General features: G+C 43.8%; 1 protein-coding gene across 2 annotated transcripts in view; it reads left to right on the forward strand.

Annotated features, from left to right (window-relative positions):
- The first annotated feature begins 2865 nt into the window (after nt 1-2865).
- Nucleotides 2866-21967, forward strand: part of LOC123028509 (plasmanylethanolamine desaturase-like) — a 30305-nt gene continuing 11203 nt past the window's right edge. For both annotated transcript variants that reach the window (XM_044440386.1, XM_044440387.1), the window contains exons 1-2: nt 2866-3193; nt 11490-11609. In XM_044440386.1, coding sequence (XP_044296321.1) covers nt 2881-3193; nt 11490-11609 — 433 coding nt within the window. In that variant the 5' untranslated portion in view covers nt 2866-2880. The remainder of the gene's footprint in view (nt 3194-11489; nt 11610-21967) is intronic.

The raw sequence follows: 21967 nt of genomic DNA on the forward strand, positions 1-21967 counted from the left end.
CCAGATGCCTCCAGAAAAACCACAAGCAAGACAGGAAAGCGACAACCTTTTCCTGGCTTTTGTTGCCATTTATTCAGAAACTGGATGCCCAGAATATAAAGATTTTTAGCTTCAATAACTCCCCCCACCCCAGTTGCTTAATGCTGCAGTCCTAACCATATGCATTTGGGAATCTGGCCAAACAGAGAGGGGCTTGCTTGTGACTCCTCGTGAATAGGAGGGGGTGGGGGCAACGTAATTTCTACTGCCTGTTGTTGTTATGTGCCATCAAGTCGTCTCCAGCCTCTGGCAACCCAGCCCTTGGCAGCCCCGTTCAGATCTTGTAAACCCAAGGCTGTGGCTTCCTCTGTGGAATTGAACCATCTCACTGTTGGTCGTCTTCTTCCACTTTCAGCTTTCCCTAGCGTGACTCTCTTTTCCAGAGAGTCTTGCCTTCTCATGATGGGTCCGAGGTATGACAGCCTTAGTCACACCATTTTTGCTTCCAGAACAAGGTCTGACTTGAACTTGATCTAGGATCCACCTGTTAACCTTGCCGTTGGTCTAGGGTCCAGCACAGCTCTCTTCCAGCACCATTCTTCAAATGCATCAGCTTTCTTCTTCTTAGCTTTCTTCATGATTCAGCTTTCACGTCCATACGTAGCAACTGGGAATAAAATAGTATGAAAATCTTGGCCTTGCTGTTCAGTGAATGATCTTTTCTGTTCCTCCATTGTTGCCCTTCCAAAGTTTAGTCTTCTTTTAGTTTCTTGGCTGTAGTCTTCCTTTGAATTGATGACTGACCCAAAGTATACAAAACCTTTCACAGTTTCAGTTCTTACTGTTGACAGTAAAATTGCATAATTCTATAGTCACGATTGTCATCACCTTGATGTTCACCTGCAGGCCTGCTTTTGCACTTCTTTTACTTCCATTGTGCATTGCTTCCAGTCATTGCTGCTTTCTACTGTCCAGTGCATTAAAACCTGATTATTGGAATACTTAAAGAAAGCCAGCTAAGAAATATTAAAGCAAATTAGACCTCACTTTCTAACCGCAGCTGCTGGGTCTTTATGGTCTAACATAATGGACACACACACAAAAGCAGTGTGATTTTTTAATTGAACTAATGGAATTTTATTTATTTATGCATTTGTATGCTGCCCCCATAGCTCAGGGTCTCTCTGGGCAGTTCTCAAAGTTATCAGGGGATGTTAGTCATGTTGCTATATGCTGCCTCCAGTATCAAAGGGCAATTGCTGGGGTCTTGGCTGCGGAAAGGGAGGCACCATTGCACTCAAGCTCGGCTTGTGGGCTGCACTCTGCAGGACTTGAGTACGATCCAGCACAGTTCTTCTTACCTTCTTAGTGTTTAAAATATGTTGGAAGCTTTTGAAGCCTGAATTCTTCATAGAGTAGAAAGATTTACGTGTTAGCAACTGTGTATTTCTTCTACTTATTTACAATTTATGCAGAACTGGATACATACAAAAATTTGCAACATTTCCTACAAACACACATACAAAATTTTGAAACATTCATTCAGTATAATCCCAAGGAGGCCTTTGACTTCAAACTTGGTATGCATAAGATTGCAGGAATGCAGTCCTGTGCTATCCAATTTACTCAGAACAAAGACCCACTAAATTCAATGAAATTAATTCAACAGTGTTTACTAAGATTTTGCATATTTTAGCTTAATCATCAAAGGAAAATTGCAGCCAAGAAATAAGAAGACTCAGACTTGGAAGGGACGCAAACAAAAAACTAGAAAAGATTATCAAATGCAAGGATGTTTCACTGGAGACCAAGGTCATCCCTAGGATCATATTCCTGATCACCATGCATGGATGTTAAGACTGAACAATAAAGAAAGCTAACAGGAAGAAAATTGATTCATTTGAAATGTGAAGGAGAGCTTTGCAAATACCTTCAGCTGATCAAAAGATGAACAAATAGCTCCTAGACTGAATCAAGCCATATACGTCAGGGACAACTTGATGGCATGTAACAACATTGCATGGCAAAGTGGATCTTTCACGGAAAACCTCCCATGATAACGAAGTACAACAACCTCTCCCAACTCGATGCTTTCCAATTGCATTGGATGATAACTTCCCTAATTGGGCCATGAAATCATAGTCAAAGAAACCTGGTAGTGTGCAAGTAAGAAACCCTGTTCTTCACCCTGTTGCTGGACTCCCATAAGACCCAAACAATACGATTAATAATAATAGGTAATGAAATTTAATACCCTCCAGAAGCCAACAGGAGGGTCCTCCCTGCACAGAAGGAAGTTTCTTAGGCTCTGCAATCACCACCCCAGAACATAATTCTGCCTTCTCCAACCTGGTACCCGCCCCCCAAGATGTTTTGAACTACAATTCCCAGAATCCGTGAAGATTAGCAATGTTGGCCGAGTCTGATGGGACCTGAAAGCCTGCCACGATCGAACACCTCTGCAAGAAACCACAGCCACTTCCTGGGCTTAGCTGTTACATAAACAGGCCCGCTTGGCTTAGGCTCGCCTTGAAGTCTGCGGACACGCGTCAGGCATTCTTACACGAGTCTTCCTTCTCGCCCCCCGCCCCGGAGCAGCCGCACGTGGGCTCTCTCAGAAGCGCCGCCGCCCTTCCTTAGTCACGCAGAGGGGGCGGGGCCAGGGTGAGGTTCCCCGAGGTGGGCGGGGCCAGAACGGCCGGAGGAGGGGCCCGCCCTTACTCTGACGCTACGGGCCGAGGCGGGGCGTCTGCCGATTGGCCGGGCCCTCCCTAGAGGGGCGTGGCCCGGCTTGACGCTTGTTTCGGGCCGGGCCAAGGGGTCGGCCAGCGCCGGGTATCTCTCCGTTTGCCCGCCCGTCCGCCCGCCCGCCTGCCTGCCTCTTGGGCGGGTTGTTTCGCGATGTTGCTCCCGCCGCCGCCGCCGCCGCCGGCTCGCGCGCTGGCGCCAGGCATCTCCCCCGGGGCCGGGGCACGGGCGGCGGGGCCGGAGCTCCAAGGCGAGGCTGGCCGGCGAGAGCGGCAGGGCGAGGAGGGGGAAGAGGAGGAGGACTCGCGAGGCCGCGCCGGGGCCATGGCCGAGGGCGCCCCGCGCCGGGCGGCTGGCGAGGCGGAGGCCGCTGCGTCAGCTGCCCAGGAGGAGCCCGAGGGCGCCTGTGCCCGCTGGGGCGCTCAGCACGCCGGAGCCCGCGAGCTGGCCGAGCTCTACTCCCCGGGTGAGTGAACGCGCGCCGCATCCTCCGCCCCTGGCGAAGCGAGCCGAGCCGAGCCATTCCGGCGCTGCGGGGCGAGCGAAGGGCCGCAGCTGCGCGCGTGACGGCCGCGCTTCGCATTATTACGGGGAAGAGCTTGGCTGTGTCTCGAGGTGCTCAGCGCCCCTAGCCATACTCGCGCGTAAACGCCCATCCTTGGGTTCCTCGCCCTGCGATTATTGCGCACTTGATGAGCGGGCGATGGACGTGTGAACGGGCTTCCTTACAGAGCGCTGCGCCGGAGGTTGCGCTAGGGAACGTTGCTTTTACGCGTGGCGCGGATTTGCCGTGGCCCGGTCATGACTGCGAGTTGTAATCGGGGCTTTCTCTTTGGTTGCTTGGGAAGATCTTTCCCTCCCCCTTCCCCCGTTATGGGTTAGTTTTAAAAGCGGGGGTTCGTCTGGTTAGTCGATTTTAAGATGGCGATTGCTTCTGTACTTAATTTAGAAAAAAAAACTTTCTTAAAAGAAGGAAGAGATGGTGCGTCCTATGAAGGCAGCAAGCACATGTATAACTGGAAGTATACTTAATCACTCAAATCTGTATAGTTCGCTGCTTCCTGCTACCATATGGTTGTCACATAATACATGAAATGATTTTCTGAAGCTCACACTGACAAACACACTTCAGTTTTCTAGTAACTGATCTGAAGTGGGCACTTCTTGTATCATATCCATATGATCAAGATCAGTGAATATGGCTGGATGATTCTTTGACATTCTTAGTTTCAAGTTGAAGGTTATGTCCCTATAGAAGTTTCTAGACTGTCTATCTTATAGAAGTGGTATCAGGCATGCAGGTTTCATCTCTTCTTCAGCAGCCAGTGTAGAATCACCAGTGGATTACTATGAAATCCATAGTATTACTCACTTCAAGGTCTTGGGACAGGGTGGGCTGCAAAGATAAATTGCCCCGTCATATTCCTTTCAGTTAAGTGGGTGTGGTAAAAAATAGCTCTTGCTGTGACAGAAATGGGGATGATTATCTGGGAAAGGTACACTGGGGCTTCAGATATTAATAGCTCTTCTGTTGTCCATTTGATTCATTTAATATATGCAACATGTTTGTGGCTTGGCAACTGCAGAAAAACACAACCATGCAGCTACCCTTCCTTCACAAAGTTGTTAGAATGAAGCTGCCCATCAACATAATCATCTTAATGGTTTCATCCTTGATTAAAGGGTCCTCTGATACTTCATGAAAGCAGATTAAATGGGTGGGCTCTTACGTATTTCTTGCTGTATTCTTATGGAAGCTACAGAATATTCATTTGTCTTCAAAGGTACATGATAGGACTTAGGTTTGAAGGAGTAGTGTATATGAGTAGGTGCCCATCTCCTGTGTTGCAGAAAGGATGTATAGCCAAAGTACAGCAAAGTCTTCATATTCTCTCTTTTGCTGTAAATCTGCCCTGTTTAATGTGCTTTTCAAATCTTGTTGCCTTAAAAATGGTGCAAAGGCCACAGTACTTTTTCAGACTTGGCTTCCCCAAGGAGCCATAAAATTGTACGATAGGACTGAGTTAGGGAAATGAGAGTGATACATTATTTGAAGTCCTTTCTCTCCCCATTAATTTTCTATTTGGAGTTCGTTGAGGACAAAGTAGGAGTTTCAAGCTTGTTATTCCAGGTTGTGGGTATGGTGAACTTGTGTGATTGGGGACTAAGGGGGGGCATGTCTATCACTAACCCCAGCAAAAAAAATGAACTGGTTCTTTACAAGTTCAGTCAGCTGTTCATGTGTGAGCAGCTCCCCACAACATTTAGATATTTCAGCAACTTTAACCAGGTCTTCATTTCCCATGGAGAGTTTAAGAAATAGCATGTGGCAAGGTGGAAGGCCAGTGAAGGAGAAAAGAGGTCAAGATTGCTGGATTTTGTAGTCCCAGGTCTTTCACATGATTGTCAAGAAATTTGTCAGATCTGTGTAGCAAGGGGATCTAAAAAATGATGACAGGCCCTAAAATTTCTGGCATTCAGAAACTTGGACACCATTTCTGCATATCACACTGTCTTGTTCGGCCTTCAATGCTGTAAGAATCCAAGTCCCTCCTTCGTTATAGAAATAGCATGCATCTCCTCTACTAACTTGTTCAGTCTCATGTGACTAAGGCTCGTAAGTGTGCTTTTTAGGTCAGTTTATTGCTGCATTGAAAGACAAACCCCCACCCCTTCCAGGCTCCAGTGACTAAGGTCCTGTAGATGACAAGTGTTGGTGGATGCAGTTACAGTGCAAACTGATCTGCCTGATTTGTTTTTCGCATGGCATCTTACCACTGCTGAACAGAGCTGACACCCCTTCCAAGTTTGAATCTTAATCTGAACCATTTGTGGTCTTGTTTGCATTGTGAACCATCCTACACTAGACTTCTTCAGACCAGTGTGCAACTAATTGCATGAGCTGCTAGCCCATGTCAAAGTATCCCGACTCATGTGGTTGCCTGGCTTCCTTTTGTAGTCACCAGGATGTGATTTGTAGTCGCCATAGATGAATTACTCCCAGCTTTAGCACAAACACATATTCATTGCCCAATTACTTGATTATTCCTATAAGGTACTTTGAGCACAGAATGCGAGTTTTAACATGCTGGTGAGATGTTTCAACAAATGGCTGAACACTGAAATCCAGTAGTTGAAAGAACATTTCTGGTTATTTGGATTCTGTTCTGTTCACACAAAAGAGCTGGCGTTGCCCTGGCATTTTTCCAGTTAATTGAAGGTCCTGCATGATGTCTTGTTCAAGGTCAAAGCAAAGCTGAGACTGTTCTACTTTCCATAATGCAGGAGTTTGTTTCCTTAGTCAGGATTTAAGGTATGAAGGGCTACTGGATGTCTCCAGGTCAGGTCAAGTACTATAAAAGGGTAGTGTCCACCTGACCCCCGTTTGCCAACTCAGAGGCAAGATGTGAGTATGAAAAGAGTTTCAGCAGGACTTGCCAGCATGCTGTTTTGAGTGATGAAATGTGAGATTTGGCTCTTCACCCCTCGCTTGGTTCACAAAAGAAGTGTCTAAGAAATCTAGTTGTTGATCAAGGGCTAAAGTGGTTATGGTCATAAAGGCTTTACCGATATTTTTCCATTATTTGAGAGTGTTGTTGTGGCTTGCATGAATGAAGTTTTGGACTTGAATCTAGGGTTTCTGTATTCATAGCCATTTAGCTGCAGATAACCCAACACACATCATAAATTTGAAACATGCATATATGAAACTGGAATCATAGCAACCTACCTATGTCATGTGATGCCCGAGATGGAAAAGGTTATGAAATGCTTGCAAATTGAGTACAGCACCACTTACAATGAATAAAAGTAAATTAACTGCTTCGGAGTAATGCGTCAACATGATCCCCATTTCTTGAATCTTTTAAGTTCCTTAGCTTTTTTTTTTTTTTTTTTTTTTTTGCAAAAAGCATTGTAATGTATGATTTAACTGCAGATTTTTATTGGAGGAAGTAGATTTGGCTTGCCTAAAGGCTGTCCCCTTTTACCTAACAGGAGTGTGGATGAAACATTCCAGGGGCATCTTGTTCTGTTCTACTACCAGTGAGGCATTACTGCTAAATCCACACATTCTTGCATCTGTGGCAAATTTGCAAAAGGTTGTTGTTCATTAATCTGTGGAATATGAGCAGTGCTGGCTGGGATAATATTCAGAGAAGGTAACATTAAAAAGGGGGGATGAGCATTCTAAATAGTTGCGAATGTATGCTGTGCCAGAAATGTGCAAGGGACATCTGGACCGATTAAACGGCCATAGAAAACAGTTTTGATGGTATGACTGTAACTGGTTCACACATTCATGTACTTCTGTGTGTTTATGCATGCAGCAATATGACAGCAGTGTGACCCAGAGAATAAAAACACAGAGCTTAAAACCATGATGGAGTTGACTCTACTTCTTCCAGCAGCAATGCTTAGAAGATGTAAGAGCTATTGAATTGAATCAGACCAAAGGTCAATGTAGTCCAGCATTCTGTTCCCAGAGCAGCCAGTCAGTTCGTGCTTGTGTTTGTGTTCCTAAAAGTTCACAAAATGTTCTCAGGCAGAATACAGTAGACTTTAAGTAAAATTAAGAATACTAATAAAAATGTATAATTGTCAGTATCAAAAAAATAAATGTGTTGGTTCAGCTCTAATGTGTTGGTTCAGCTATATAATTAAAAGGCATGTTGAAAATGCATAGTTGCCACTTGAAACTGGAAGGTGTCCTATTTAGTTGCTCGCTTGCCCTTCAGATCATTAACAGCTGCAGAGCCGCTGCAGAGAAAGTCCTGTTAGGAGTTCAAGAAGTCCAGACTATATAAGGGAGCTTTCTATAATCCCAAATATTTTCCTGGTGGATCTCAGTTCATGGACAAGGAGATAAAGGGGGAAATTATGGTTAGATATCCAGATTTTAAGCCATGTGGGGTTTTAATGGGCCTTAGTGGCAAACAGGCAACCAAATTGGTGTTACATGGTCTTGCACTGCTGGACCTGTCAAGTCTTTGGGATGCCCTTTTGCACACGCCATGATCTCTGAAGGGTGCTCAAGGGCTGCCCCTTGTAGACATTACAACAGTCTGATCAGGAAGTTAGCAGCTCGTGAATTACTGTTGCTAGGCAGTTCCTGTCCACAAACAGATGTGGCTGAGGAACTAGATATAGCTGGAAGAGGAACCCCATACAGGGTAGCAGTATTTCCTGTGCCTGCAGCCACCCATCCAAAGTACCTCATCTTGTCTGTCCTTTCTACCAACAAACAGTGATCAAACATCTACATAGCTTCACCTAATTCTGCTAGGTAGGAAAGAGAAGGCTCTGCACCATCAGACTGCTGTTTGCACCTTGTCCCAGATCCTTTGCTGACCACTCCCAACTGTTCCATGAAGGTGTTAAACAACATGTAAAATGTGTCCTCCAGCACCTGGAACTGAGTGAGTTCTTCACTGTCAGAGCAATACGACAGCGGAACCAGCTGCCTAGAGGGGTGCTGGGCTCTCCCATGCCAGAAATATTCAAAAAGAAACTAGACCGCTATCTGAGTGGGATGGTGTAAACTGATGTCCTGCAACAGCAGGGGCTTGGACCCAATGGCCTTCATGGCTCCTTCCAACTCTGCTATCCTATGATTCTGTGAAAGCATCTGGTTAAAGTTGCTTTGCACAAATACTTTTCATATGAAGATTTTCCATCATAATGGAACCTGCATCATAATGACATTGTGTTATGTGTGCTGCCTTCATGCCATGCATACTTTTGGTCTGAGTGTGTTGCATATTTTCTCTAATGTGTTTACATATTAGAGAAATTGTGTTTATTGAACTGCTCCAATTGTTTCATTTATAATAAGGACTTCTACTTTTAGCTACTATTGATTTGTTCTGTGTTTACGTATACTACTCTCAGTAAATCTGGAGCACAACCTTATGTTTCTTTTCATACTACTTGGGAACTTAGATCTGTATTTGACTTTTAACCTGTTAGGATTTCCCAATGCCATAAACATGTGTCACTCACTGTGAAACTCACTGTCTGTGAACCTGTGGCTACCCATTTGGGAGTCAGGACATTCACAATAGCAGCTACAATTTAGTTTCACATGATCCTCTTTTTTCTCCTGCTTTTCATCACAGGATCCTTGTGGGTGTCTCTGGCAGACTGTCAGCATATTTTCTCCATAGTTCAGCCTAAATCTTTCAAGAGAAGAAAATGAATTGCAGCATTTAGTAGCTGTGAATATTATTGCTGCTTTCAGTGAAAATAGTCTTAATGACTCTTTGGCTAAAACACCTTAGCTGGCAGGGTTTATGTACATTAAAAGAGTGCCTTGCATTCTTTGGATTAGAAATCTCAAGTTCTCCAGTTTCTGTTGCTATTTAGCCCTTGCTGGCTAGTCTATGCCAGCTTAATAGTCACTGCTGAAGCATTGTGCAACTGTCAACAAATCAAATAGCTATCCCTGTATTTGAATTTTAAGAGGATGCTAAAATACCTTTGCTTTAATATCGGCTCTATGTTAGAGGATGGTAGCTATTTGTGCAAAGTGTTTCAATTCTTAAGCCAGGAGCACCATTATTTTGTTTGTCCATCATATATGAAAATTGATAAGCAATTTAAGCCTTGTGGCTTGTGGTCTGCAAGTGGACCTACTAGATTTACATCACCCATCAAGCAAAATCCAGCAAACGTGCCATTAACTATGTTTTGCCAGGTGCCTGATAATGGCTTCTTCTTGGCAATCAGAAGCAAAGATTTAGCAAGCCCCTTGTGGGCTGTGTCGAGTCTTATGAATCAAAAGGCCTACCAGTAATCATAAAAGCAATGCATGGATTAAACTGGGGTAAAAGTTATGATCTTGCCCCTTCTTCATTGGCAGCACAAGACCAACAACTTCTGGTGCAAAGGAGATAGAGGTAGCCATTCACATTTTAAAAAATGTTGCAACAACACAATTTTTGTGGTGCCGGATCCGTGAATGCTCCAGGGTTGCTATTAGCACCCAATGCCCTAGCCTAAGCATTTCTCCAGCTATGCTCCTTAGGAACATAATTGGGATATTGTACAGAAATGTGCACAAAAATTGAGCACTGGCTCCATTAATTCTGAAAAATCCCAAGCTTTGACCTAAAAAGGCAGGGCAACATACTTTCTCTTGGGGGATGCATGCAAGTGCCACAATGTTTCCCACACTTTAATTGTTCCTTGTGGACTTGGGCATTAAGCTCTTTTGTTTAGGGCACAGTTGCTCATGTGCAGAATGTGGGTGCTAGTTCAGTTACTTGGATATCGCAGAGACTTAGAATAACAGCTGGATTGGCTTTACACCTTTCTGGTGACCAAATATGCTATTGCGGCCACATATACTGCTGCTTAGTCTTGCATTGTGTCTGTACCCACAGGACAGCCGTGGATTTGAACAAGTTGCATTGGCTTCTCTGAAATTCTTTCTCGTTTGCTTAGAAGCTACATTTCTGGGCTTGTTTAATTAATTTGAAACATAATACAAAACTAGCAAAGCATTCCATTCACTAGGACACACATGATTTCCTTTTGAGTAAACCTGATGTTTTTCTGGTTAATGTATCTGAGGGGACTGAAGTTGTCTTTGCATAAAAGAGAATTGAGCTGCCCCCGCTACCTGCCAGATAGAATTACTGTAAAGTTGGTGTGCCATTGGAATGTAGGCAAAGGCCCAGTGGTTGTGATGGTCATCAATTTCCAGCAATAATTGAAATGCATTGTAAAATGAGCCTTCGTATGATTTGTAGCAGTTAACATTAGATCTTGGTAGTAGGACAGGAATTGGGGAGTCCATCCATCTATCACGTGTGCAGAACCTGCTGCCAGTTTGTATACTCAACCTACAATTGGTTCTTGGATGAACTTGGGGTTGTTTAACCCATGAATAAGCCATTGTGTCTGGATTTGCATAGCACAAATCCAGCTGAGCCAACAGGAAGATGGTGGTGCAAAGCAGTGATGACTTGTGTGACACGTGACCAAGCAAATCATGGCGTATAATGTGTCACTGTTAATGTGGAAACGGACCTAATGTTGTTTCCTCTTCCTCAGAGATTTCAGCTGAAGCTTGAACTTGTAAGAAGGCCTGTCCCTCATACTGGCTTCTGGGCAGATGTTGGTCTTGGATCTTTAGCTATTGTTTCCAAAACATGGGAGCTGCTACCATAAGTGCACTGAACAAAACAACACTGTGGGACCTTGTTCTACTAGGCAAAGGATGATGCAGCGAAGGAAACTTGCTTATATCATCTGGTTCCTACTAACAGCCCAGCACAGACCATTGTGCAGTATCGCTGCTGGTAACTGTTATTCTGTTGTTCCGTGACTACAAGAAAAGAAGGGATTTGGCCATCCAGTTGCTTGTGGGCTTCACACAGGCATCTGATTGGCCACTATGGGGAACAGAATGCTGATGTGTCGGGTCTGTTCCATCACAGTGGCTGCTACATTCAGTACTATGACAAAATATTGGAGACCCTTTGGTGTGATGGCTAGAACGTTGGACTGGGGACCTGGGAGGTCCAAGTTCTGGGTGACTTCGGGCCAGTCACTCATTCTCAGGCTAACCCCTTTCACAGGGTGGTTGTTCTGAAAATAAAATTAAGCTATGCAAGCTGCCTTGGGTTCTTCACAAGAGGAAATAGGGTGAAATATACATGTAATGTAATAGGAAGGAAGAGGAGGAGGAGGAAAAAGTTTAGTGCTTTGACTCTCAAAGTTTGTTTCCATAATTTAAAATTGTCCTTTTTGTTGTACAGGAAAGAGGCTGCAAGAATGGATTAGTGTCATCTTGTGTTTTTCTCTGATGTCTTTCAACTTCTACAATCTCCTCTTCTGCTTGAGACCAGAACATGCCTTCTCAATTATTGTTGGGATATGTAAGTATGAAATAATTTAGCAAGTGATAATACAGTAAGTGATATGTTCTGCAATTACTGCTGTGCATCATGGGAACAAAATGCCACCATAAACAAGTTGTGTTTATGTGCCTTAACAAGAGGTAGTGTGTGATCTTTAAATATGAATTAGATGCCGCAAGATCTATTACTTTGGCTTTTTTTCTCCTCCATCCCCAAATCTTTCCTAGTTGTCCATAAATCTAGCTGCAGCATATGCTGTATTGTGTTTAAATCTGCTGCCTATTCAGTACTCTGAAGTATTTGAACAATTAACTTAGGCAAAGTTTGTTTAATTTTCCACCCTTCAGTGAAATTCTGTGCACTGTTTACAAACTTTCAGAGTACAAACAGTAAAATGGCTAGCAGCAAGGGTAGAAACAAATCTGGTCATCATAACAAATTAACTCATGTAGGTTGGCTTCAGCATTTCAGCGTCAAGTCTTTTCTCAGCCTTTGGCAAGGGTGATGAGAACAGCCTGCACCTGTTCCATCAGCCCAGAAATTGGAGGGAAGGGGAATAACCAGTATCATCTGAAAGGGAAAGGAGTTCAGCACAGAGATGTGGAAGATTTCTTTCCCTCACCAGTATGATTTTCTCCCCCACTCCTAAAGAAGGCTGGAACAGCCTGTGTTCATAGTGGGAGGCCAAGTTCCCTGAGAAATACTTTTTTCACCATAGATATCCAGATTCACATGTAATCGAGTAAAGAATCTTGATGTCCACTTAACTGGTTTGTTCCTGTTCTCTTTCTCAGTCTCTCTTTTAGCATGAAGCAGAAAAGAAGCGAGAATAGCACAGCATGATCTCCAAGCCAAGTTTATGTTTTACTTGCCAAAACAGGCCAGGATTTTCAAATCTAGTTTTAAACCAGAGTTCATTGTTTAATATATCCTGGCTTGCTTGAGTGCAATAAAGTATTGTCCCATGTTTGGACATGCCAGAATTTATCTCTGCCTGATTATTTTATTCGCTGTGTGAACATAGGAATATAGTGGGAGTAAATGGGCCATGTGACCTTTATGTGGCTTGTTCACACTGTCATTTAAGGAGCTAGGATTCCAGGCTGGCTGAGTATGAAGATGGCCAATAAAAATACAATTTGGTGGTTTGAGGTAGCTCAGATGATTTAACTTAAGCCATGATTCATATACTGAAAAGTATTAACCAGTGCAAAGGATTGTCTAATCGGTAAAGAGACATTTGTTAGATTGATGGCCATCTGCTTGGAATAAGCACATGAATTTTAGAATCTGTTCAACAATCCCTAGGTTTTTGGTTTCCCCCCTCCTTTAACTACATCTTACTATATCTCAAACACTGTTGTGGTATGGTAGTACTGGCATGTAGGGTGGCTTTGGGTGTGTGTGTGGGGGGCGGATAACCATACTTCCCACCTTCCTTGGTGAGCTCCGGGTTTAAACAACCTGGAGTTCCCAACCCCCAAATTAACAATGTGTCCTTTCTCTGGGTGGTTTGCAGTTAACAAACCCTGGTTTCATAGCCATAGCTGGCAACTAAGAATTCAGTAACCCACAGGCTAAATAAGCCATAAGTAAGGATTCTGTCTAAACCAGGTTTGTCTCTGCATTGTACTAGCTGTATGGAGAAGCTGGAACTGGATATATACTGAGAACTGTCCTAGCATGCAGTCCTTAACTGGATGCCTAGCTTCGCAGTTAATTCTCCTGTCACGGCACTGAAAACAGAGAGGCACTGTGAAAATTGCTTTATTAACATACTTGGTTAATGAGTAGATAAGACTTTGAATTGAAAGAATTTATTTGAGTGGCAAATAAGTTCAGGGGTGTGCAACCTTTGGCCTAACTTCAAATGCCTAATTATGGCCTAATTATAGACCAGTGGCCAACATCCCGTTTCTGGGCAAGGTGTTAGAGCGGGTGGTGGCGGGACAACTCCAAGCACTCTTGGATGAAACTGATTATCTGGACCCATTTCAGTCCGGCTTCAGACCCAGGTACGGTACTGAATCTGCCTTGGTCACCCTGTACGATGATCTGTGCAGGGAGAAGGACAGGGGGAGTGCGTCCCTGTTGCTTCTCCTGGACCTCTCAGCGGCTTTCGATACCATTGACCATGGTATCCTTCTGGATAGGCTTGCGGGATTGGGGGTCGGAGGCACTGCCTTGCGGTGGTTCCGCTCCTATCTCAACGACCGATTCCAGAAGGTGGTGCTGGGGGACTATGGCTCTGCGCCATGGCAGCTATGCCATGGAGTACCACAGGGGTCCATTTTGTCCCCTTTGCTGTTCAACATCTACATGAAACCGCTGGGAGAGGTCATCAGGAGGTGTGGGCTGCGGAACCATCAGTACGCTGATGATACCCAGCTCTACCTCTCGTTTTCCACCAGTCCAGGTGAGGCAGTGGCTGTACTGAACCGGTGCCTGGCCGAGGTAATGGGCTGGATGAGGGCCAATAAACTGAAGCTCAATCCAGACAAGATGGAGGTCCTGTTAGTTGGCGGTTCGGGCTTCGGAGAAGGTGAATTGAACCTTGTCCTGAACGGGGTTGCACTCCCTCCTAGGGACAAGGTCCGCAGCTTGGGAGTGGTCCTCGACCCGGAGCTTTCACTCGAAGCTCAGGTGACAACAGCGGCGAGGAGCGCTTTCCTCCAGCTTTGGCTGATTCATCAGCTGCGTCCCTACCTGGAGTACGACTGCCTTGCAACAGTGACTCATGCGCTGGTGACTTCCCATCTTGACTTCTGTAACGCGCTCTACGTGGGGCTACCCTTGAAGATGGTCCGGATACTTCAATTGGTTCAGAATAGAGCTGCCAGGCTGCTGACGGGGACTGGACGTTATGTTCACATGACTCCAGTTCTCCGTCAGCTTCACTGGCTCCCCATTGAAGTCCGGGCCCAATTCAAGGTGTTGGTAATGACCTATAAAGCCCTAAACGGCTTGGGTCCTGGTTACCTGAAGGAGCGCTTACATCCATATATGCCCAGTCGCCCCCTGAGATCGGCGGGAGAGGCCCTTCTCCGGGAGCCCTCCGGGAGAGAAATTAGGAGGGTGGGTACTCAGAGGAGGGCTTTCTCAGCGGTGGCGCCTAAGTTATGGAATGCGCTCCCCAGAGAGGTCCGCCTGGCGCCGTCGTTACTTGTTTTTCGGCGCCAGGCAAAGACCTTTTTATTTAAGCAACATTTTAAATGTTAATACTACTGAATTTTATCTGGCCAGGGCTTCTTATTTTATATTGTGGGTTTTAAATTATTATGACTATTTTATATGTATATTTTAACTTATGTGGTTTTATTTATTGTTGTAAGCCGCCCCGAGGCTTCGGCGAATGGGGCGGCATAAAAATGTTTTAATAAATAAATAAATAATGCGCACAGTGGACAGTCCAGTTTTCAGCTCCGGCAAGAGCTGTTTCTCCCTCCCCAGCAGTCATCTGAGTTAGGGTGAAAGAAAGTTGCGGGGTGGCCCTGTTGGTGACATGCACCCTCCAACACATTCCCCTGGAGAGAATATGGTGCTCAGCCGAGAAAAGTTTCTGTGCCCTGTTCTAGTGCCGCATCCTTTGGAACATTTCCCCAGATGCCAAGTGTAGGAACTTGATTTGGCTAAGCAATGTCTTGTAGAAGGCTGATTCATGCAAATGCACAGTGGGTTATCCCATAGGAGCACTGTTCTGATTGGCAGTATGTTGCAGCTTGTGAGGACTTAACAGATCACTGTATACACAAACTGCAGCATCTTTCTCATGCCTGTCTGTTGATAGATGTATCATAATGCTGTGGGTTCATAATGCTGTCAGCATGAGAAACATCTCAGAAAATGAGGAGGTATATAATATGCAACCCACATAATGCTGTGGGTTCATAATGCTGCTAGCATGAGAAACATCTTAGAAAATGAGGAGGCATATAATGTGCAACCCGCATTATGTTTGTTATGTGGGCCACACACCGAGAGAATTAAACATGGCCCTACCAACTATTCTTACTGGATCTGCTTTGTTGGTCCGGCTGGCAAATAGTTGAATTCTGAGAACTGCAGTCCAGAAGCCTGCTGTTTTAACAGTCCTGGGTGCAATAAGAGGGCAGCCTCGCGTACATTTAACTGGCTGCAAAAAGCAAGCCACCTCCTTGGTTCAATTCTGAATATCACAGATGTTTGCTTTGGAGTTGCCCTTTCAAAATGGAGCAGAGAAATGTCAGTGCAATTAATGCCTCAGAACCTGTGGTGCACACACTATATTAGGAATTTTGCTTTTTGAACTTCCCTGGGAGCCATCATTCATCTGAAAGCAGCTCACTCAGAAAGAGCATTTTGTGCCTTGTGCTCTTTGGCACTGGGTTCTGGTCCAGAGCTGTCTCAATTGAGAGTAAACACTGAAAAGCAACTTGATATAGATTAATTTCCCGGTCTCTTGCTTTTGGAACTCCTATGTTGAGGGCTTCTGTTCAGAGTTATTGCCCATTATGCTGTTGTAAATGGTTGCTTAACTGAATTGTCTCAAAGCCAAACTGGATGTAACCTTAATTGCATTATTGTAGAATGCTCTTGGAGATGAGGAGGGACTGTTCACTCTCACTTCCTGCCGTGGCCCCAACAAAAATCACCTCTTCAGAGCTGCTGTTTGCATTTTGAGGGAAATGTACCTCCGCATAATACATTCAGTGCAAATCCTGCTTGTTGAACAAGTGTTGCTCCCTTCCCTTTTTATGGAAGGCATTTTTGTTGGAGTTTTGTGGGTCTTGGATTGGGCTTGCTTGTAGAATTATAAATAGACAATAAACTGTGTTTAGTTAGGCACATTAATTGATAACAACTATACCTGACTTCCTTGGGGGCAGAATTCTAATCAGTTCAGTTTAACAAGGTTAACAAGGTACTGATAATATTATTTAAGCAGTAGTAAATCAACAGTATAGTGGAACTGTGATTCTGTGTAAACAGAAGCTTTTGGCAACCATTGGTGGTCTGGTATTTAAAATGCTATGTGCATTCTGTGGCCTCAGTCCAAAGAAGCAGCTAGTATGATACTCTCAAAGAAGCTGTGGCTTTTTATTTTTCTGACAAGAACCAGTGTGGAACTGCGGTTAGAGTGTTGGATTGGGGACTTGGGAGATCGAGGGTTCTGGTTCCCAGCCAGCCATGAAGTTCACTGGGTCACTATGGGATGGTCCTTGACTCTCAGCCTAACCTATTTCTGTTGCTGTAAGGATAAAATAGAGAGAGGAGGACTTTGTAAGCTGCCTTGGGTTCCTTGTAAGTAAAAAAAAAGAAAAAGGCAGAATGTTAGTTTTTTAAAAAGTCATTTTGCAAATTCTTGTTTCTATTTCAGGGGGGCCCTTAGAAAGGCAACTAAGTAACCCTGCTTTGCATTCTGTTGACTTGCAGTGAATTCTTTCACTTGCTATGGATTGGCTTCCTAAACTGTAGAGAGATCAAAATGTCTGATAATAGAAAGTTATTGGAGGCCTAATTCAAGAATATTTTTAAAACAAATAGCAGTGGAAAATGGTTATTTACATTGTGCTATTGCTTGAAGCCCAAGACTATTGGAGCTCTACAGCACAGTAAATCAAATCTGGGCATTCTTGGTATTGATTTGATTTGATCCTAAGAACTGTTGTTCTTCCCCTTTTGTTGCAGGTGAAATCAGCCCTACATCCATTCTATTGTAGCCCTGGGTTGTTTTGTTTTGTTTTATTTTGTTTTGCATAGGTATTACTGGATTATAGAATGCTACAATTGGAATCATAGTCTACAGAAAAAGCATGTTGACAAGACGGTACACAAGAGTTCATAACCCAGTATTCTGTCTGTTTATATTATTGTCAAGTGTGGAGTATTCTCATCACCCTTTCATTAGCTCTGGGATTTTGATTGGGCAAGTCAGATTTAGTTGAAGTATGTATGCACTCAGTTACAAAAAACGAACTGTCCCTCTGAGGTACAGTACTGGATTCTCAAGTTGTTTTTCAATGACTGTTTACCTTTCAGACAATTTTCTAACAAAATTGAAAAGAGGAAAATGAAATTATGTATATTTGAAAGTTACAAATATAATATGCTGTCAGGAAAGTGATTGTTACAGATTAATGGCTTTCAAATAAATTTACATAAAGGGCAATAAGGTGTTCAGTGTTTAGTTGTAAACAGCTTTTGAAGCCATAGGACCTCAAACTTGGCTGCTGTTACTGTTTGTATGAAGGGGATGGGCAACCTGGTGCCGTCAGGATGCTTTGCGTGACAGGCCTTCTGATCTCTAACCCTTGGCTTAGTTGGCTGGGGCTGAAGGGAGACTGAAGCCCAAAACACCTGGAGTTGCCTTTTCTAACCTGCAGCAGTTCCACAGCAATGGAGCGCCTTTGTTCACCTGTCTAGGCAGCATAACATTCAGACAGGTATACAAATGTCTTTCCACACATTTTCTTTAGTGTGAGCACTGGGTGACAGGCTGTTCAAATGTTTCCTCCATGTTCACTAAAGACAGTTTATTGTCTGTCTTTTGTGCTGTTCACTGGCCAGACGGACAGGCACTGGGTTCTGGAACCATCCATGTCGGGAAAGCAGTTGTGTTCTGTATAATGTGAGGAAATTTTGATTAGATCTCCTGACATTTGGCACTGTATAATATCCTGGATTACACTGCCCTCAGGAATCTTTCATTTGCCCCTCCTGCAATGCAGGAGAAAGTGGTACAAGATGGCAGGTTTCCAGTTGTTGGCATAATTCCTGACTATTGGCTCTGCTGTCTGGGGCTGATGGGAGTTGGAGTTAACCAGCATCCGTTTTCTTCACAGCTATTTCACAATGGCCTCAAAACTATTTTAGTTTGTGCATCAGACTAATGCTGCAGTCTCCTGAATTTAACTCTTGACTGATGCACCCACAGGTAGTTGCAAAACTTTTTATTATTATTTAATGTATGTACATGGCTTTATCAATATCCATAGCAGTGAATACATATGAAATACATAAAGCTTTCTGGCATTTATACATAGGTTTCAGCAATACAGTATCTGAATACAGTATCTATATGCTACTCATTCAGAAATTGAAAGTGTTGTAAGCACTGCATTATGAGAAGGGAGTATGTATCCTTCCAGAGTTGTAACAACAATCTTTAGCTGTCAAGAATGCAGAGAATCAATTTACATGGATCATTTGTTATTGTCCATGAAGTAGGTAAATCATTTAAGAGAATGTAGATGTTAAAGATAGTTCCAATACAAAATTTATCAGTGCAATAACTTCCTTCCAAAAAAAAGCGATGTCCAGCCATTGCCAAAACTTATGTAGCTGAATCAGAGAATCCCTAATCAAAGAGAGATTGCAGTGTCCAAAAGACACAAGTTTTTGCTGAGTAAATCAAAGCCTAGATTCCAAAGTGGGGATCTACTGATTATTTTCTGGTCATGTCCACAGCAGTTTCTTGACTTCCCAAATATATCTACAGGCCCAAAAAGTCTGGGCACCCTGGCTCTATAAATAAGTGAGGCACTTCCTTACTGTGACCTGTTCATATATATTTTGATACATGTGCCATGTGTATGTATCCTTAACTATTTGCTTTGTGTTAACAATGAAATACTCCCTTTTTGGAACATTTTCAAATTGTTACAGTGCAAAGGCCATTGACACCTGTATCTTGTAAGCTTCCTTACTTTTGACTTATACCTAGTGCAAATGTGTGCATTTTGAGAAACAAGTGAAGTTCTTGTCTCCCATTGATGCTAAAGTTTTGGTGAACAGCCATGGGAAAAATTATCTGAAGTTGCCAGCTCCGATGTAGGCAGTATTCTTATCCTAAAGGCTGAAGCATGTACATTGCCTTGAATTCCCTCTCCCAAACAGACTGTTTTGATGCCGCTCAGTGCTTATTGCAGCTGTATAGCCCAAACGGGCTGGAAACCTATTTCAGCAACAGGGAGTAAAAGAAAACTAGTGATTACATCAGCCTGGAAATTTGACAGTAACAAGAAATAAAAGCTATGCTGGAATCAGCCTTGGAGAGCATAACGGGGGAGGGAGGGAGAGTTAATATCTTAGACAGAGGGAGGAGACTGCAGTAGGAGTCACACAAGTTGCACTGAATTTGTTCATGTTAAGAGAGAGCAAAAGGCACCAAAAGAGAGCAAACGCGATATGCTTGGGGAACTGAAAGCATGTGCACAGGAAGTTTGCCCTATGTTGGTACTTCAGAAGAACCCCTGAAACGTTTAGGATCATGGGACTGTGCTGTTCCTGCTGAGTTTTGCTGATGAGGTGACACTGGGAGGTTAAGCACTCAATACCTCATTGTCTGTAGGCCACAGTGAACCTATTACTCTGCTTGAAGGCTGAGCATGTATGTCTTGACAATGAATATTCTGTTTGCCCATAAAGAGCTGTCCATTCACAAAGGGAAAGGCATGAATTCTCCAAAGCCTTTAGTGGGGACACTTGGTTCCAAGTATGGATTGTGACTCCATGCAGATCTTTGCAATTATCTGGTTGGCTTATTAGTCCAGCCTCTGTTCCTCTTTCCTGCAGTTCCTCAGGCCCTCTAGCAAGTAGAGAGAGGCTGGAAGAAAGGTACAATCTTCCCTTGCTTGCACAGATGGCTCAGAAAGAACAGGAGTGAGAAATACGTGCTGTTTCTTTTCTTAAACCAGCTGTAGCACAGGTTGAAAAACCTGTTTGAGATTTCTTGCAAATAAGCAAGGGGCTCTTTTGACTCCCAGAGTTAGGGCTCAGAAGAGTTGCTTAGTTTGTTGGGTCTTGGGCCCCACCTCTGACTTATACTCGGTCCTTGGGGCAGGTACTGGTCATGGTCCCTTTTTGACTAGACACCCCGCCCACCCCCCATGGCAGCCATTTTGTGGTAGTGTCCAGGACAGTTTCTCAAATACCCAGGATCTCTTACTCCTGCCCTGAATGTTGAGTGGCACAGAGTGCTAGAAATGTTTGTACAGCTGTGTGTGCCGATAGTGACCCTGCCTTGTGTACAGTTCCCGATTGTGCTAAACACCCGTCTCATGCACAGTTGCACATGTCAAGCACAGTTCAGACCTTTGGCTGAACACGTCAAGCCGGCTCCTGGAGCTCAGCCTATTCGAAAGTATTTTGCTACTTAGCACAATGAAGCGCCTTGGCTTCATTAAGTATTTGATCAGTCCCTTGGCTGGCATCCATTGGCCAGTGGCTTTTTTAATGCAGTGTAACCGATGCTAACCCCTTTTGCATAATCACATGATAGGTAATCCATACACACACTTCTTCTTGCAGGGCCTTGATTTATAAAGACTTGAATGCGATCCATGTTTCATTGAACTGCTGCCTTAGTATTTTCCTCCTTAGATTTTCACAGTGAAATGGAATGAACTGCAGCCTGCTGCGAGCAGCAGGAGACCTGTTGAGTCATTTTGCTTAATTTGTTTTGAAGGACCATATGTAAATGCCATTAAGAGCCAAACTCCACAAGGAACTGCTGCTTGATTGCAGCAGACATCCCCATACCTGACACATGAATCACGAAAAGCTCCTAGAGTAAGTGCTCCTTTCAGATGAGAGTGGTTCTTGTTCCCTATCCAGTCTTTGGCAATTTTGATAAGCTGTTTGAGGCACGTTATCAGGTAACTCAAGTTTCTTTCTTTCCCCCCCCCCCAGAGAAAGATATAGGACATAGGTGGGGAACTTGTGCCCCTCCAGATGTCTGGCTCTGACTTCAGCAATTTCTGATCTTTGGACATGCTGATCCTATATACAGCTAATGTTAGTATACTAGAATATTAAAAAAGATGCTCACAACCCCTTGAACAAGTAAGAGTTAATGCCTTGGCCACTTGCAAGGTGACTTGACCAGAAGCCCCACAGTGATGATAAAAATAATTCCAGTCAAGGGTCTAACTCAGTAAAAGTCAGCTTCCTGTGTTCTTCCCTTGCTAGAGGCACCATCCATTTGGAAACTAAGGTTACCATTTGACAGAAAATGATAGTTGGCCTGCTCTTGTGCCTTTAAAGAAGGGGAAATCACATTAAAAAGTAGGCATTTTCCCCTTGGCATAGAGATGAGTGTCAAGCCTGTGTAACAGGTGGCCCTTCCTTTGGTATGCAGGACACTTGTTTGGTGAGCACAGAAGGGAGTGGATGACTGAAATATAGGTGCACCAGGTGTGACAACTTTTTAAAAGGGAACATGGTTGGACTAGGTAAATACTATGATTAAGTCTTTCTGCTCCTTTTGAGTTTAATGGGACTTGAAAATGATGGCCTTGCAGTGAACCATGCCCTGTATAATAATATAATAATATGGCTTAGTGCAAATGCTGCAACGAAGGTATCAGTATTAAGCAATACGGCAGTTTTTCCATATT

Source organism: Varanus komodoensis, unplaced genomic scaffold, assembly GCF_004798865.1.
Source record: "Varanus komodoensis strain SLA01 unplaced genomic scaffold, ASM479886v1 scaffold37, whole genome shotgun sequence".
NCBI lineage: Eukaryota > Metazoa > Chordata > Lepidosauria > Squamata > Varanidae > Varanus > Varanus komodoensis.